The following is an 18253-nucleotide window of genomic DNA, read 5'->3' as shown; positions in this document are numbered from 1 at the left end:
ACTGCACAATTCCGAGTCTTACTCATGAGAGACTCACTCACTGGTAGGCTTGATACTGACGATCACGCCCACAGTATCCTAACCTATCATTTCCCATTATCCACCACCCTATCAGACACTATCCCTCCCCTTATAAGTCATAACACATACTCAAACACCCACTCCTTGAGAAAGTACTTTGGGACGAAACGCGTCGGTGATACAACATCTCAAAACTCTGTACCCATTTACGTGCTCATTGTCAAGATTTATTGATGTAAGTGCAATTTCACGTTTTGCCGATAAACTGCCTAACAGTGCTTCACTATGTAAGCCTTATTTCTTACCCCGATCACGAGCCGCACATGCGCGACAAACAGCCATACAGGTGAACCAGGCAGCGCCAATCGCCCGCCGAACACACAGCGACGATCACGAGCGTGCACCGGACATCGCACAAAGTGCCTCCTACTATTCCACGACGAGACGGACTTCTGCATGCACCATCACCAGAACGCATACCACCGCAGATCTACATCGGTAACCACGGGACAAGACATTGCAGACTGCACTTAAAGGCCAGCTATCGAGCACATTTATATCTACCATAAGGTAATTGCATATATATATATATACATGTGTATCCCGAGATAGCTAAGCCAACAGCAGCCTCACGGTCTAGCAGATACCCATTTGCTTCTAACCCATTTCACAGTGACAGTCACACTGAATACTGACACTCAACGTGCAATCTACCTCTGCATTGATTACCCAGACTGATCCCAAGTCATTTACATTCCACATTGATTGCCTTTGCATATAATTCCTTCCGGTTATGTTCTGTTCTATTGTGTATTGTTTTGGATTGTTTTGGTTTGTTTTATTTGACTGGTTTGATCTGTCGCTCTGGACATTGAGTTTCATATCTCTCATGTCATTCTATCAGTACCTCCATCTTTAAATTAGTTTCCCATCGCCCCTCTATATTCCCTTACACCACCATGCAGCTGCTTCCTCTATCCGAGCCAGACTCCTAAAAGTATCATATTATTTTATTTTATTGCTATTTTGTTGGTATTGCCATCGCCTTATTTTCGTTTTTGTTTCTCTTTCTATCTTGGTTTTGTTCTGGTATATCATTGATCTGTTTACATGAACCTATGTTCTAGCTTGTGCATTTGCACCTGTTGCACTCACACCTATTTCCTTTGCCCCACTATTTTATATACAGTATTGAGCGCAGTTGGACCATATATTTCTTCTACCATTTAGGGGACTGGTTTACCCCGTCCACACCGCAGCTCATACTTCTACCTACTGTCCAGTGCATCCTTCCACCATCTCTGTATCTATACCCTGTAAACCATTGGCGGGATAGCACGGCAGTCCCAATAACACCGACACTATGGTGAAACATATGAATAGACACTCCACCAGGCTAGAGAAGGCCCACAAACTTTTCTCAAGCCTCAACAATGGTCCACCCAACAAGGATCTCACGTACAAAGGACGAGTACTTAGTCAGTCTCTCCTTAAACTAGAAAAACTGCTCAAACAAGAAACCACCATCTGGTGGGATCTCTACACTCTGGAATGGTACATACAACTAGGTCTTATCCCAAAAGGCCTGAAAATCCAGAAATCACCTACACACAACCTAAGCAATGAGATATTTATGGAACAATGGAACAACATACTTACCCAATGTTCCAATGCTCTCATGGGCCTCATCATTGACACCCGGAAAGAAGAACTCAAAAACCTAACCCATGAAATCACTACACTACACTCATCCATGGATCCCATAAGAACACACACTGATTTAAGTAGTCTAGAATCCCTTATGGAGCAAAGATTAGAAAGAGAGGAATTAGCCATTATTAGCAAGAAAAAGAACAAGGCACTTAGAGACAAGTATGGGTTGAAACTCTCTCCCATCAAATGCTCCACAAACTCACACCCACGCAAGGGCATCAACAACCATACACCAATATACAAAAAACTAGGACTCACTTATCAACAATATATGAGAAGGATCCATTCCAATCACCTCAACCCCTCCAGTATCCACTCTCAACACCTGACAGATCAGGAGGACATCCTTAACCTCTCTCACAACTCGATACTCACCACACATGAGGATCGTATGGATCATACCTTCGAGGCCCCATTCCCAGTCCACTCCAGATATGAATCACTAATCATCCGTTCATTCGAACAAGGATGGAAAGATGCCGACCATTGTCTGCCAAACACCACTCATATACAAAACACGACAGAAAACCACATTCCCAAACTCATTCCCGCAGACACTTGCATTAATGGCAGATCTGTTTCGGCCACCACACCAGATAAGGTCTACACAACACACACCGAAACTGTAACAAACAATCCTAAGACACCATCACCAACACACCCTTCCCACACCCCCAATCAGTCTTTCTTAGGTTAGGGCCACAGCCCCTTAAAAGCGCCCGATCCGATAACACAACACAGAAAACGAAATCTTTCAAAATCAGACGAGGAGGAAGAGGTCGAAAACTGCACCAGCAAAAAAATCAAAGCACACATACACCTCTTCCCTCCCCAACAAGATTGGGGATCTTCAATCTAAGCGAACACCAACTCACAAATCCAGAAATTTCAGTTTTAGGGAAAGGACTTAAATTTGCACCCACCTGTCCTCTCAACAAATTTGAGACGTATTTAGACATTCAAAAACTCGTCAGGAAAATATGCCTTAAGAAACATTTTGCTCAGAACCAGCTGCAATACTGCCCCCCCCCACAGAAACCCAATTCAAACACACTAGTCTTAAACCAAAATCCACCTTCTATCCTATCCAAGTTAAATCCAGTATGATAGATGCATTTGAGCAAGTTGTCACAGGTGACCTTGAATTCATGGATACTAAGGATACGAAAAATAGACCCAACCTCACAAAACAAGAAAACATGGCCCTCAACAATCTCAAAACTAATAAGAGTATAATTTTCAAACCAGCCAACAAAGGGGGTGGTCTAGTCATACTAAACAAAGTTTACTACATACGGCAAGCCCAATGCATTCTGGATGATACTTCCACATACAAAAAACTCAAATCAGATCCAACCGCCAGGTTCCAGAATTAACTTAAAAATTTATTACACACTGGAAAAGAAACTGGCATATTTAACACCAAAGAATATGACTTCCTGTACAAACAGCACCCAATCATTCCGGTCTTCTACTACCTGCCCAAACTACACAAAAACCCTAGCAACCTCCCAGGTAGACCCATCATATCCGGAATTGACTCCCTGACCTCAAATCTATCATAGTACCTTGACCATTTCCTCAAAGAGTATGTCATCAAACAAAAATCATGCCTCAGAGACACCACTGCAGCCATACAATCACTACAAGATATCACCTGGACACAGGACATGTGGTTAGCGTCAACAGGCATTACTTCTCTATATACCATCATAGAACATCGAACAGGAATCAACAGTGTCAAACATTTTCTACAGTCTAAAGGGATACTACCCCAGGATCAAATCAACTTCATCCTAGAAGGTATTAATTTCATACTGACACATAATTACACATGGTTTGAAGACCACTACTATCTACAGCACAGAGGTACTGCTATGGGCACTAAGTTTGCGCCGAGTTACGCCAACCTGTTCATGGCCAAGTGGGAGGAGGAACATATTTGGAGCAGTGGGGACTTCGGCGTGAGCTTAGTGCTATAGCGTAGATACATCGTTGATGTACTTTTTATATGGAAAGGGAACCTACAATCCCTCAATCAATTTCTCGATTTCATCAATGATAATAAAGACAACATTAAATTCACCACACAAATTAGTCAGTCTAAAGTAGAATTCCTAGATTTGGAAATCTCCATACAAAATTATTCAATCGATACTAAAACTTTACATAAAAAAGTAGATGTTAACAGTTACATCTTGGCTTCCAGTCACCACCACCCCCTGTGGCTTTCTAATGTCCCTCTCGGCCAATTTAGACGCATACGACGTAATTGTTCAGATCTAAAAGATTACGACAAACAAGGGGAGGCACTTAAGTAACAATTTCTTAACAAAGATTACCAGGCAGATTCTGTTAATAAGGCCTTCGCTCAAGCGAGATCCCTAGACAGGGCATCCTTAATCACATACAAACAGTCTCATGACAAGGTGGATACAGATACCACTACACCTGATGACATCTTTTTCATAACAAAATACTCAGCAGCAGCTAATAAAATTAGCAAGATAATCAAAAAACCCTGGAGCAGCCTTCTCAAAGATCCCACCCTGAGACATGCCCTACCAACACTACCTAAAATAGTATTCACCAAAGCCAATAATCTGCACAAATCCCTGGTGCATAACCACATACCCCCAAAAACACTACAACAATCCTCTATCAACCAATCCTATGCACCCGAAGGATTCTACTATTGCGGTAGATGCATGGGATGCAAAAATATGCACATTGGATCTACTAAACCTGTCACCAGGTTCAAATCACAAGTAACTAAACAACAGTTCCTCATCAGGGATTTCATAACTTGCAATAGCAGCCACGTGATTTACTTACTAGAATGCACTTGCAATCTCCAATACGTGGGAAGGACCACTAGAGCACTAAAAGTCAGAATTAGTGAACATATACAAAATATCAAGAAGGGGTTTCTACTACATAGTGTTCCGGAACACTTCCATAGAGTACACAACTCCAATCCAGAAGGGCTGACATTCACAGCTATCAAACGAATCAAAAGAAACTGGCGGGGGGGAGACATTTTGAAACATATAAATAAGGAAGAAGCCGCCTGGATATTTAATCTGAAAACCCTCAATCCCAGAGGTCTAAATATCGACTTCGATCTCAAATCTCTCCTATGTTAACTCAGAAACCCATTATACCTACCCCCATCTACATCCCCTCTGGGTCCCATCCTCACACATCACGGGATACCACACACCGTATCCGCTTGTGCCCAAGCACCAATTCCAGACTCAATCGTCAATATTTATCGGCCTGAGAATTACCCACATAAGTCTCCTTCATTTTGCAATATTCATGCAAGGTGCACAGTAATGGTACACATTCCTATCAGTTACTCCTATGTAACATTCCGCATAAGCCATAAACAAAGACATATGACACCCAATTAAGTTACATATACCAGATTTGGAATGTAACTTAGCCGTTTATTATTTCATTTCGAAATCAAGCTTTAATGTTTTTAATGTTTCTCAGATATTACTAATGGTGTCTCCAATCACTGGTAATACTGCACAATTCCGAGTCTTACTCATGAGAGACTTAATCACTGGTAGGCTTGATACTGACGATCACGCCCACAATATCCTGACCTATCGTTTCCCATTATCCACCACCCAATCAGACACTATCCCTCCCCTTATAAGTCATAACATATACTCAAACACCCACTCCTTGAGAAAGTCCTTTGGGACGAAACGCGTTGGTGATACAACATCTCAAAACTCTGTACCCATTTACGTGCTCATTGTCAAGATTTATTGATGTAAGTGCAATTTCATGTTTTGCCAATAAACCGTCTAACACTGCTTCACTAAGTAAGCCTTATTTCTTACCCCGATCACGATCCGCGCATGCGCGACAAACAGCCATACAGGTGAACCAGGCAGCGCCAATCGCCCGCCGAACACACAGCGACGATCACGAACGTGCACCGGACATCGCACAAAGTGCCTCCTACTATTCCACGACGAGACGGACTTCTGCATGCACCATCACCAGAACGCATACCACCGCAGATCTACATCGGTAACCACGGGACAAGACATTGCAAACTGCACCTAAAGGTCAGCTATCGAGCACATTTATATCTACCATAAGGTAATTGCATATATATATACATGTGTATCCCGAGATAGCTGAGCCAACAGCAGCCTCACGGTCTAGCAGATACCTATTAGCTTCTAACCCATTTCACAGTGACAGTCACACTGAATACTGGCACTCAGCGTGCAATCTACCTCTGCATTGATTACCCAGACTGATCGCAAGTCATTTACATTCCACATTGATTGCCTTTGCAAATAAATGCTTCCGGCTATATTCTGTTCTATTGTGTATTGTTTTGGATTGTTTTGGTTTGTTTTATTTGACTGGTTTGATCTGTCGCTCTGGACATTGAGTTTCATATCTCTCATGTCATTCTATCAGTACCTCCATCTTTAAATTAGTTTCCCATCGCCCCTCTATACTCCCTTACACCACCATGCAGCTGCTTCCTCTATCAGACCCAGACTCCTAAAAGTATCATATTATTTTATTTTATTGCTATTATGTTGGTATTGCCATCACCTTATTTTCGTTTTTGTTTCTGTTTCTGTCTTGGTTTTGTACTGGTATATCATTGATCTGTTTACATGAACCTCTGTTCTAGCTTGTGCATTTGCACCTTTTGCACTCACACCTATTTCCTTTGCCCCACTATTTTATATACAGTATTGATCGCAGTTGGACCATATATTTCTTCTACATACATGACATGTTTGTTAAATAATAAAAATACCTAATAGCCACGCATCACCATTCGGCCTTGCACCACCTTGCCTCAGTTGCAATCTTTCCCACATCCCTGATTGCCGGAAAGCAAAGGAGTCATGTGTACTCCCTGGCCACATAGCTACCAGGTTACGAATCTGGAGAGAAGGCATCACATATAGCTTGGACATTTATAGAATGGAAATGCTTGCGATTTAAAAAATTAGCAGCATTCTCACCGGAGGGGACCAAGGCTACATGAGTCCCATCGACTGCCCCTATGACGTGCGGGAAACCGGCTATGTTATAAAACTGCCTTTTTATCGGCACCAGGGACTCCTCATCGAGTGGCAGATGTATTAATTGCCTTAGATGCCACACAAACGCCCCCAGAACAACCTTTAGCACAGGACTGAAGGACTTCTGGGACATCCCTGAAGCGACTCCCACAGTGGTCTGAAATGACCCTCTTGCGCAAAAGTGCAATAAAGCCAACAGTTTAGTCAATGGCGGCATTGCTGTTGGGCTGTTGCGCTTGGGCTCCAGGTCAATCTGCACTATGCGCAGGGTGTCCAGGATGACACGAGGCGGGAGCCGATAACGACGCACCACCTCAGCATCAGACATGCCAAAGAGGCTGACACGTGGCCTGAACACACGCAACCCTGGGTCGGCGACGATGGGTTTCTTACTGATATTGGGGGCGGCAACGCTGGTTGCCCTCCTGTGCTGCCACATGTGCCTCGGCCATTTCTAAGAAACGCTATATTTGAAAAGAGAAGGATGTAAAAAAAAAAAAATTAACTCATAGTTTGGGAAATGTCACTCCTATTTGCACAGGAAACATTTACAATATACTTACACCAACAAGTGGGTTGGCCAAACTCATAATGTGGCTAAAAAAAAAAAAAAAAATTGTCAGAGGGTGAATAAGAAGTTATGGCATCTGCTTCTATGCTATGTCAGGTTGCAGATCTAGACCCATGTTACTTACCTCAAAATGGAGCAGGATTATCCTGTTCACTTACAAACAATTGTCAATGGAAAACTAAAAAAGAAAAAAACAAAAGCTAAAAAAAATCTAAAAAGTACTACACAGCCCAATACAAGGAAACTATTATCCCTAACTATTATCTGAAACAAAGTATAACACCCAAAATAACAAAAAAGTTCAAGACAAATAAAACAATAAAGCAATAAAATGTTAAAATAAATCAACCAAAGAAACCATAGTAATATCTTAAAATATATCATGCAAACATACCAGTAAATGAGTCAGCAGTGAACAGGGCACATCATCTACGCAGTTAATTAGCTAAGAGTATGCAGGTGAGGGTCTGCATGCGTCATGATCACATGGCGTTCCATTGGGTAATTTGTGTGTGCTCGTGGTTCAGATATGAGAGATAAACTAGACCCTTGGCAGGCGCATAGCGTACGCCACCACAAACGCGATCGCCTGCGTTCGCACCAGTATGACTTGGACGTAGTTAGACGGGAACGCCCCTATGGAAAATTGACTACGTCACCACGCCCCAGAACCACCCTGTTCACGCCCAGAACTTGTAGCTCATCGCAAATGGCTTTTGCCTTAGAGCATGCGCGCTAAACTTTTGCGTTCGCTACGCGCTGAATAGGGACATACATCCCTTAATGACTCAGGCCCTAAGTGTTTAAATGTATTCTTAGCTTAAACACATGCGCTGGACAGATGAATCTGTTAAACTTGAAGAACTGTAGTAGAGCATCCTGTATAACTGATACATGTTCTATTGTACTCTGTACCTTTCCAAATAATATATTACGTGTTTTATTGCACCCTTGACGGGCATACAAAAGGTTATCTCCAAGCTCCAGAAGTATACAGTCTATAGTAAAAGAAGAAGTTGTTTTGAGGATTAAGACTCTCTCTTATGATAACTTGTTTAGATCTACATGATCATACACCTAGGGGGACTTGCATTACATAGCAATGGAACGTGGTACTGAGATCCTGCATATAACATCTTTAAGCTGATAGTTTATTATACTATCAAAGGGTGGAACTGTCGAAGTCGTATAATTGGATGAACGAAAGTATAGTGGTTAATATTGTTTTATTGGTCGATTGCACTTAGTATGCCATGCTACACATGGCATACGGCTATCGCACGGTAAAATACGCACGTACACACTCGCATTACAACATTTAGTTATTTATATAATTCATATTCATATTGGTTCTGTTACACAGTAATTTATGAGCAGATAGTATTTAGTTTATTATTAGTTTATATATTATGATTATATGTACACTTTAGTGTTATCTAAGTTTCAGGTTTTGGGAAATGTTTCATGTCTGATATCATTCTAATTCCCTATTCATCAGCAGCTGTCCGGTTCCATCGCCGAAGAGATCGCATATTGCATACTCTAGTTATTGATGTTAGGCAATATCTTGTCAGATTGATATCAGACTGTAAAATGCTAATGGACTAGTTGTAACTGGTTTCTGGGCCGGAGATTCATCTGGAATGTTGACCTCAGCCTTTGAGGGGGTTGTTTGAACTAGCTTATGATCTGTTTACCCTGGACCCACCCAAAGTCTGGACCTATAGAAGCAAGCCACGTCGTCTGCATTGTTCACACTGTAACACTGAATGTATATATAATCATAGCTGCGCTCCCATTCTTCAGTCTACTCTGACCACAGTGTTCAAGGGTGAACTACTGCCACTGGTGCCCGTGGTAGCACAGCGGTATGTATGTATCTTTTGGTTTTGCCTGTACTGTACTGTATCATAAAATAATAATGTATTGAACTGTTAACTATTTACATCTGCTAAAATAAATCACTTTGTGCGTTGGAAACACAATACAATCGCTTGGGCAATGCTTATTTGAGAATGATAGAATTACTTTAATAGGGTCTGCTCTGCTCTACTACACAAGACACTGCAGGATACATCCAATCTCCATGTGGAATATACATTTGCAAAAATAACGCACAGAATTTTTTTTTCAATATATGTCATCTGTTAATAATTTAAGCATAAATGACAAAAGAGTTAAAGACAAAACACGTTTGTTTATTTCCCCCCCACTAAATACGTTCAATAGAATGCTGTTATGTTTACTGAACTTAAGAAAACTTTTTTAACGTTGCTTCTGATTGCAAACACATGTTGAAGCATGCATACGAGACTGTAATCACTAGCACTCAGGACTTAGACTAGACCTGCAGCTGGAGAAAGAGATACTCAAAATAACAAGCTTGATTCAGAGCTTGATTCGGACGTGGCTGTTTGACACTCCCTTACTGTATTGACTACTGGCAAATGCCACATCCCCACCCCATTCCCTCCCAGAAATTGTAGGCTGTAGTAAGTGTGCTTTGCATACGCAGATCCATTGAACGTTTTTGCGCAAAGTTGCATATGGCCCATTTCTGGGCAATTGAGTTATTATGTGTAAGATATGCACAAAATCAGCAGATTTGTGCCTTGATGAATCAGGCCTGTAAGTGTAACTTTTCACCTAATTTATCCTACAATTCAATTGAAGTACCTACTTGCAATACTCACCATAGCGCAAAAAGTAAGGGATTTTGTTGGATGTGAAACTAAAAGTATTGCGTGCAACTTTGAGCAGCAGAGTACTCCGCTCATAGCTGCTGAGTTTCCAAATGTTTTTGCCTTAGCTATTACCAGTTTTTGTGAAACTACACGGTTGAGTTTGCACTTGTATTGATTGACTGGAGCTTGTTGCTGGTGCTTGTTAAACCAGATGCATCAGAATACCTTTCCAGTCAATGGCTGCCAATGCATGCTTGAACATGTAGCTTCACAAAAGATTTAGTTCCAGTATAATAGATACTGGTCCTCAAAGCCACACAGATATATATTTGAAAATAAAGTTTTTTCAAAATTACATACTCATTAAAATCCCTCAATTCACCCTTTTAATATAAAATCAAATTTTCTTTCTTTGTTCTTCGCTATATTGGAATTCTTCTGTCCAATGGGAGAAAAAAACAACATAAAAGCAATCACTAGACTATTTACTAAGAGACCATGCACTGAATAACTGTGACCTTAATTAACCAGGACTTACTTTACCCACTAGCCAATCACAAGCAGCCAATGTTGGAAAACACTTGTAATTGGTCAAGCTGATACATAATTGTCGGTCAAACTAAAGCAAGCATTTTATATAAAGTGGCAAATTTGGGGTTTTTGGTGAGTTTTTAATTCCAATTAAAGTTTATTTTTGTTTTTGACCAGGCAAGTGCTATCCTCCATTGTGACACAGGAGCCAGCTGTGTAGCACCGAGGCTGTTTAGTATTTTAGGGGGTGGGAACCCTGCACAATTTATTTATATACTGTTTTAGTTAGTCAGTCAGTCCTGTTGTTATCTTTAGCAGCTAGATAAAAAACAAGGCTAGGAGAAATAGATATTAGCAGTCATCAATGTCAATAAAAATATGAAATAGTTGTGCAGTGACGAAATAACTGCACATTTTGTTACACATAAATAATGCATCCAAGTTGGAAGAATTTTTTCTTTATTTCACAGGATTTAGAAAGAATATTAATTTTTGTATTTTAAATGAGCAATTGTAACTGATTTCTTAGAACTATATTCATTATACTTGGTAAAAATAAGAGTTCTTATCAAAGAATGAAGGGAATAGCATCACTGCAAATTGAATGCTGGTGAGCTATTAGGTTCTTTTTACAGCTTCGAATGATGCACAAAATTGGAGAAATGACTTGGATGCACTGAAATTAACAGGTGCAAAATGAATATAATACTTCACTGTTTTTCTGATAGATTATTATTATTTCATTCAGTTTAACAATCTGACAAATTCTATAGAGACTGACCAGTGGTAACATTCTCTCATGCCTTTTGCAGTTGGAAAACAAGTAGAAACCTACTTTAATTAATAGCCTACTACACATTGTCCATGAAACTTAATACAGAAAGAATTGAAAGTTTCTGATATCAGCAAGCCCATACTGTTTTCAATTTCAGTGATGAGCTTCTTCTAATAAAATTAATTCTGTTGCTTTTCTCTTTAGATAATCAAGTACATTCCACCATTTAATGGGGATTTAAACACCTTTCAAATTACATAACACTAACTTTATGTGCTGATTAGCTTGTAGTGATTTAATCATATCAGACTGATTGTGTTCCTGAATCTGAGCTCTAGTATTAATTTAAACCACTAAGATTCATATAATAATTATTGGCATTTAATATATTATTTTTCACCTTTAAGAAACAGTTTTTCTTTAAACAATATAAATTAAAAATGTATGATTAATGTATGAAAAAAAATCACTGTAAACTATTTCTTATAAATCTTTTTCATAAAAAAAAAATACTGTAGACTTAAATCCCATAATTTATTATTGCAAATTGAATGTGACAATTATTTAGTCTTACAGATGGAGCAATATTCTTTTAGCCTCTGTGCAATTCAGTGCATGTTCATCAAACTGACAAGTTTACATTATTGTGGCACTGCTGAAAAGCATAGCAACTGGTCTATCTCCAGTTTGACCAGGGTAAATAAATGTTGCCCTTTATGTAACAGGCAAATCAACTGTTACTACTATATGGCAGATACAGTTTTATACAGTACTGTACAGTAGGCTCAGTTTATGACAGTTACATTTTTGAGTCAGGTAAACAGTGAGATAAATACAAGCTCATCGGATGTTGTCATTCTTATACACCGGGCTGACCTATTCTGCTGATGTCATAGAATGGGAGGAGCGAAACTAAAACTTGTGCTGATGTAACATAATGAGAGGAGCAAAAGATTTTGTACAAAAAGCACAAATTACATATACAGCATATGTTACAACTTTTTAAAGGGACACATACATAGATACACACAAATTCATGATCACGCTGCACAATCAATGTGTATGGTCATTGAGGTTTTGAAGGTGAAAACATAACCATCAGGTATGGCCTAATTTGTACCTTCATACTCATTAATCAGAACTTAAGTAACTTGCTGTCCCTCACACCTGGGGAGGCAGATCTGGCGCTGGCAAGAGCAAATAGAGTACATCATGGGAATGCCCTCCAGTATGTTTTAAAAAATAAATGAACTTTGCTATAATTTGTCACAATTGCACAGCCTAGATGTCAGAATCTGCCTTCAGCATTGTGCAGCCTCTGCCTCTGGAGCTATATTTGACATACTATTGTACGTGCCTTGCAGTACCCTTGTTTCACCAGAGGTGCTGCTACCATCCTTGTCTATTTCACTAGCAGGGGTTAACCTGCTGCACTAGCTAATCATCTGCGCCTGTTTTCTCATTATTTATATCTGCATCTCCCAGTTACCTTTTCTGGTCATTTATTTTGCAGTTCTGAATATTGTTGTGCTCAATTGCTTCTCCTGTTCTCCTCCTGTATCCTGGGGCTACTACAAGCTGCATGCCGACATGTCTATACCCGGTTTCTTTCCACTCAGCCAGATCACCTGCATCAGCAGTATCCCTTGTTGTTACCTATTTTCAGCCTCACCCAGAGATCCATTGTTCTATGTTTGCAATATTCGGTTTTCTGCAACTTCTGGATCACATCTGCTCAATAAATATTTAAGCTTTTACCATATTCCGGGCTCCATAGCTGTCATTTCCAGTTCTCAACACAGAAGTGTGATATTAGGACACTGTATTGCAGTTAAATTGTAATAACTTTCCATTATTAGTCTTCACATTTATTAAGTTACAATTTTACCCATGGAATGTAGTGGGATTCAGATATAAACTGTCAATGAACATTAAAATTCTCTGCAGAAAATGATGTTAAATATGCTCTGAAAGTGTCTTATGCGTACAGTATTCAAGCATATGATTGATGAAAATGATTTGTTAAATTAGTAACATATATAAAATCCATAGGGTGGCCACTGATTAACTTATAGAATGAAAGACACTAGCCAATTGCATAATCAACAATTTTATGCTAGTATTCAATTATATTTTAGCATGCTATTTTCTCTTACTCTTAAAGTAATAGATGTTTGCAAAGCACAGCCAGTTCTGATGTCAAAAAATATTCAAAACAGAGATTAATCTCATGGCTGTATATACACAAAGACCTTATTGTTCACCAGGATACAAAGCAGACTATATATATGTGTATATATATATATATATATATATATATATATATATATATATACATTCACACACACACACATATATATATATATATATATATATATATATATATATATATCTGTGCATATATATCTATATATCTATATATCTATATATATATGTATATATATATATATATATATATATATATATATATATATATATATATATGTATATATATATATATATATATATATATATATATATTGTGACAAGAGCCCGCTACTGCTGAAGCACACGCGAACAACTGCTTCCTTTTTATGTAGTTTTATTGTCAGGATGGTAAATGTTTTGACACCGTACAGATTTCACAGCAATACTTGGAGACCCTAAACGCTAGCTAGACATAGCTCAGCTCTCTCAAGACCAGCCAGCTTCCCCAGTGTTGATCTCAGTGCACAAATGATACAAACAAGCTTTTATACATGATACTCAACCCCCAGCCTTAGCTTGATGGACAGGTGACACACCCACTTTCTCTTTAAAAGGAAACGCCCCATCACTGGCTCTGTTTTCACTAAAGAGGCACACCCTGTCTGTTTGCTGAGAGGAAGGATTTCTCTGCATGTAAGTTAACCAAATTTAAACTATTGTTTGTTACACATAGGTCTTTACATTCAATCTAGGTGCAATGCTGCACAAATGTTTTACTTTACTTCCCTGCTTTGTCTGCATATTGCCATCTAAATGCCTCCTTTTGTTACATATCCCTCCCCCTAGCGTTATGTAGGGGGACGCGGACTTCGCAAAGAGCCATATTTTTGTGACAACGCATCTGCATTTTTGTGTAGAATTCCAGGTCTATGTTCTACTGAGAACTTGAAAGGTTGCAGTGCCAAGAACCAGCGGGTTACCTTGGCATTTACCTCCCGGTTGTTCTGCATCCATCTCAATGGTGCATGGTCTGTTATTAAGGTGAACTCTCTGACTAGGAGATAATAGCGCAGAGCTTCTGTAGCCCATTTTATGGCGAGACATTCTTTCTCCACAGTGGCATATTTTTGTTCCCTTGCAAGCAACTTACGACTTAGGTACAGGACAGGATTTTCTACTCCATTCTTCTCCTGTGACAAGACTGCACCTAAGCCAACACCAGAAGCATCAGTTTGGAGGAAGAACCTCCGGGTAAAATCCGGTGCTTGTAGTACTGGGGAGGAACAAAGAGCTAACCGAAGATCAGACCAGGCGGTTTCTGCAGAGTCAGACCAGGTTAATCTATCTGGACAACTTTTTTTCAACATGTCCGTTAGTGGAGCAGCTCTAGTGGCGAAGTGGCTTACAAACCGCCTGTAGTAACCGACTAAGCCTAAAAAGGTTCTTAACTGCGACTTTTTTTCTGGTCTTGCCCAATTTTTGATTGCCTCCACTTTATCTAGCTGGGGTTTTACACGCCCTCGACCAACAACGTACTCCAAATATTTGGCTTCCCCCATGGCTATGGCACATTTCTCTGGGTTAGCTGTTAACCCTGCTGACCTTAATGAAGCTAAGAACGCCTCAATTTTGGCTAAATGTGATCCCCAGTCTGGGGTATAAATCACTATATCGTCCAAGTAAGCAGCTGCATAAGCTGTGTGAGGTCGTAGCAGTTTATTCATAGCCCTTTGGAAGGTGGCAGGTGCCCCATGCAACCCAAAGGGTAGGACTTTATATTGATAGAGACCATCAGGGGTGGAAAATGCAGTCTTTGGTTTGGCCATGGAAGTCAGGGGAACTTGCCAATAACCCTTTGTTAGATCAAGGGTTGTCAAATAATTGCTACCAGCAAGATTTTCCACTAGTTCATCCACACGTGGCATCGGATAGGCATCAAACTGCGACATACTGTTTAGGTGCCTAAAGTTATTGCAGAACCTAATTGTCCCATTGGGTTTCGGGACAAGCACAATGGGACTATTCCATTCACTAGTGGACTCTTCAATTACATCTAACTGGAGCATCTTCTCGACCTCCTTTCTCACGTCCACCCGTCTGGCTTCTGGAATACGATATGGCTTCTGCTTGACTATGACTCCTGGCGCAGTGACAATGTCGTGTTCGATTAAGGTAGTGCGCCCAGGAATGGAAGAGAAGACATCCCTGTGGCGGCGAATCATTTCTTCAGTCTGTTGTCTCTGCTGAATGTACAAAGCTGGCTCTATGGGCACTTCAGACTTTTCAATGGCAGTACTCACTACCTGAGGAGAGGTTTCCTCATCATGCCAGGGTTTAAGGAGGTTCACATGATATATTTGCTCCTCCCTTTTCCTACCTAACTGGTGGACTCTGTAATTGACAGGACCGACAGCCTCTAGAACTTCATATGGACCCTGCCAATGGGCGAAAAGTTTGCTTTCCTGAGTAGGAACCAGGACTAGGACCTTGTCCCCAGGCTTGAAAGATCGAACAACAGCACTTTTGCCATAACCTTTCTTCTGTCGTTCCTGAGCCTCTTTTACATGTTGCTGCACAATGGGCCCTATCTTTCCTAGCCTCTCATACATTTGGGACACAAATTGTACCAGATTTGGCTCCCTGGGACCTTGCTGCTCCCACCCTTCTTTTAACATATCCAAGATACCCATGGGCTGTCTCCCAAACAATAACTCAAAGGGACTAAACCCTGTTGAAGCTTGAGGTACCTCACGGATGGCAAACATCAAATAGGGAATAAGAGTGTCCCAATCTTTTTTCTCTTGAGCCACTGCTTTCCTGAGCTTTAATGTGCGGTTAAAGCGTTCCACCAAGCCATCTGTTTGTGGATGGTATACAGAGGTGTGAAGCGCCGTAACCCCTAGCAACTGGCACATGTCCTTCATCAGTTTAGACATGAATGGAGTACCCTGATCTGTGAGAATTTCTTTGGGTATTCCCAAGCGTTTAAACATCAATACAAGTTCTTTAGCTATGGTGCTGGACTTTATGTTTCATGGGGGAATTGCCTCTGGATACCTGGTTGCATAGTCAAGCACCTGGGACAGGACCGGCAATACTTTTTCACTGCCATGTGTACACCGGGCCAGTAAAACCTAAGCAGAACTCGTTCCCGTGTTTTATCCTCCTCTAGGTGTCCCCCACAGACATGTGTGTGTGCTGCTTTTAACACTAGGGATACATGGACCTGAGGAACCATTAATTGTTCTACTTTTTCTCCCTGCACATTAGCAACTCTATACAGGAAATTATTTTTAACAATAAAATATGGTATACCTTCTGCAGGCTGGGCGGCTATGGCCCAAATGCATGACAAGAACCTTTTTAACACCTTAAGTAGCTTGATTTGACTAGAATGCATGAGTATCATGCACGCGTTAACTTGTATATAAATATATATATATATATATATATATATATATATATCATTTTTTTTTTTTAATACAGTTTTATTTTTGCAAGGTCAAGTAACAGAAACAAAATTAACAGATGACATTGATAACACAGTAGCAATAACAAGATGAGAACATGAATCAGACCCACGGCCAGCGTAGGTTAGTGTAAATCAAGTCATTAGAAGATTCCAAAGGATTCTTAAAAATGACCCAACGATTTTCTCAAGAATGAGAAGGCCAAAGTAAAGAATAGAAAAAGGTATGAAAGAGAAAGAGGGAGTAAACAAAAGGAGTGGCTAATTCTAAATATAAAGATTTTAAGATATGGTACAGGAAGAAAATGGTGGGGAGGTCAGAGAGCAAAACGGAGTCATGAGAATGGGGAACGAGCCTGACAAAAGGAGAGCCACAGGTCCCAGACCTTGGTAAAAGATTTTTATGAGTTATATATAATGCTGGTCATATATATTTAATTCGCTGAGTCAGCCATACTCTGTTGATAATGGTCTGGTGGGAAGGGGGAGTCTGCTGCCTCCAGTCTGCCGCAATTTGTCAAGTTGCTGCCAAGAGTATGTTTCTAATCAGATCATTCTGATGGTGAGTCACCGAGGAGAATCCCAGAGGATCGAGAAAAAAATTTGGGTTCCAGAGGAACATCAATCTGGAGAATACTGTAAATCAACTGTTTAATCTCCACACAGAAATGTGTCAGTTTCGGGGCATGTCCACCAAATGTGGAGGAAGGAACCTTCTTGGGAACACCCACGCCAACAGTGATCAGAGGAGTCTGGGAGAATTCTCTGGAGTCACAAGGGCACATAGCACCAATGATATAACACCTTATAGGTGTTCTCTTTAATTGGAACGTAAATGGAGCTGGAGGCAGCATTCTCGTGAATCTCAGACCATTCATTATCCATTAATGTTTCGCCAAAGTCACGTTCCCAGGATAGTTCATAAGGGGCCCTAGAGCCCGCAGTAGGTGGAGCGATAGCACAGTAAAGTGTAGAAATGAGAACTTTTGTGGAGGAATTACGTAGACAAAGAGATTTAAAAGTAGTAGGGGGCAGGCAGAAAGGCGAGATTTGACTGAGTTATGGAAGTGTCTTAGCTGAAGGAATTAATAAAAATGTATTGAGAGGATGTGGTAGCGGTTTTGAATGTCGGAAAACTGAGGAAATAACATGGAAGAGGTAAGTTGATGAAGATAGCCATTTCTCTGTGAGAGCCATGGCTGAAATACCGAAGTAATAAGTCTT

General features: G+C 40.3%; 1 protein-coding gene across 1 annotated transcript in view; it reads left to right on the top strand.

Moving 5' to 3' along the window:
• The first annotated feature begins 1384 nt into the window (after nt 1-1384).
• The window catches only part of NOX3 (NADPH oxidase 3), a 151383-nt gene continuing 134514 nt past the window's right edge, over nt 1385-18253 (top strand). The window contains exon 1 of the mRNA XM_075200411.1: nt 1385-2359. Within this exon, the coding sequence (XP_075056512.1) occupies nt 1385-2359 (975 nt within the window). The remainder of the gene's footprint in view (nt 2360-18253) is intronic.

The sequence above is a fragment of the Mixophyes fleayi genome, chromosome 3, assembly GCF_038048845.1.
Source record: "Mixophyes fleayi isolate aMixFle1 chromosome 3, aMixFle1.hap1, whole genome shotgun sequence".
Classification (NCBI taxonomy): Eukaryota; Metazoa; Chordata; class Amphibia; order Anura; family Limnodynastidae; genus Mixophyes; species Mixophyes fleayi.
Note: the sequence above shows the minus strand (reverse complement) of the source record. Positions and strands in the feature narration are given on the sequence as shown.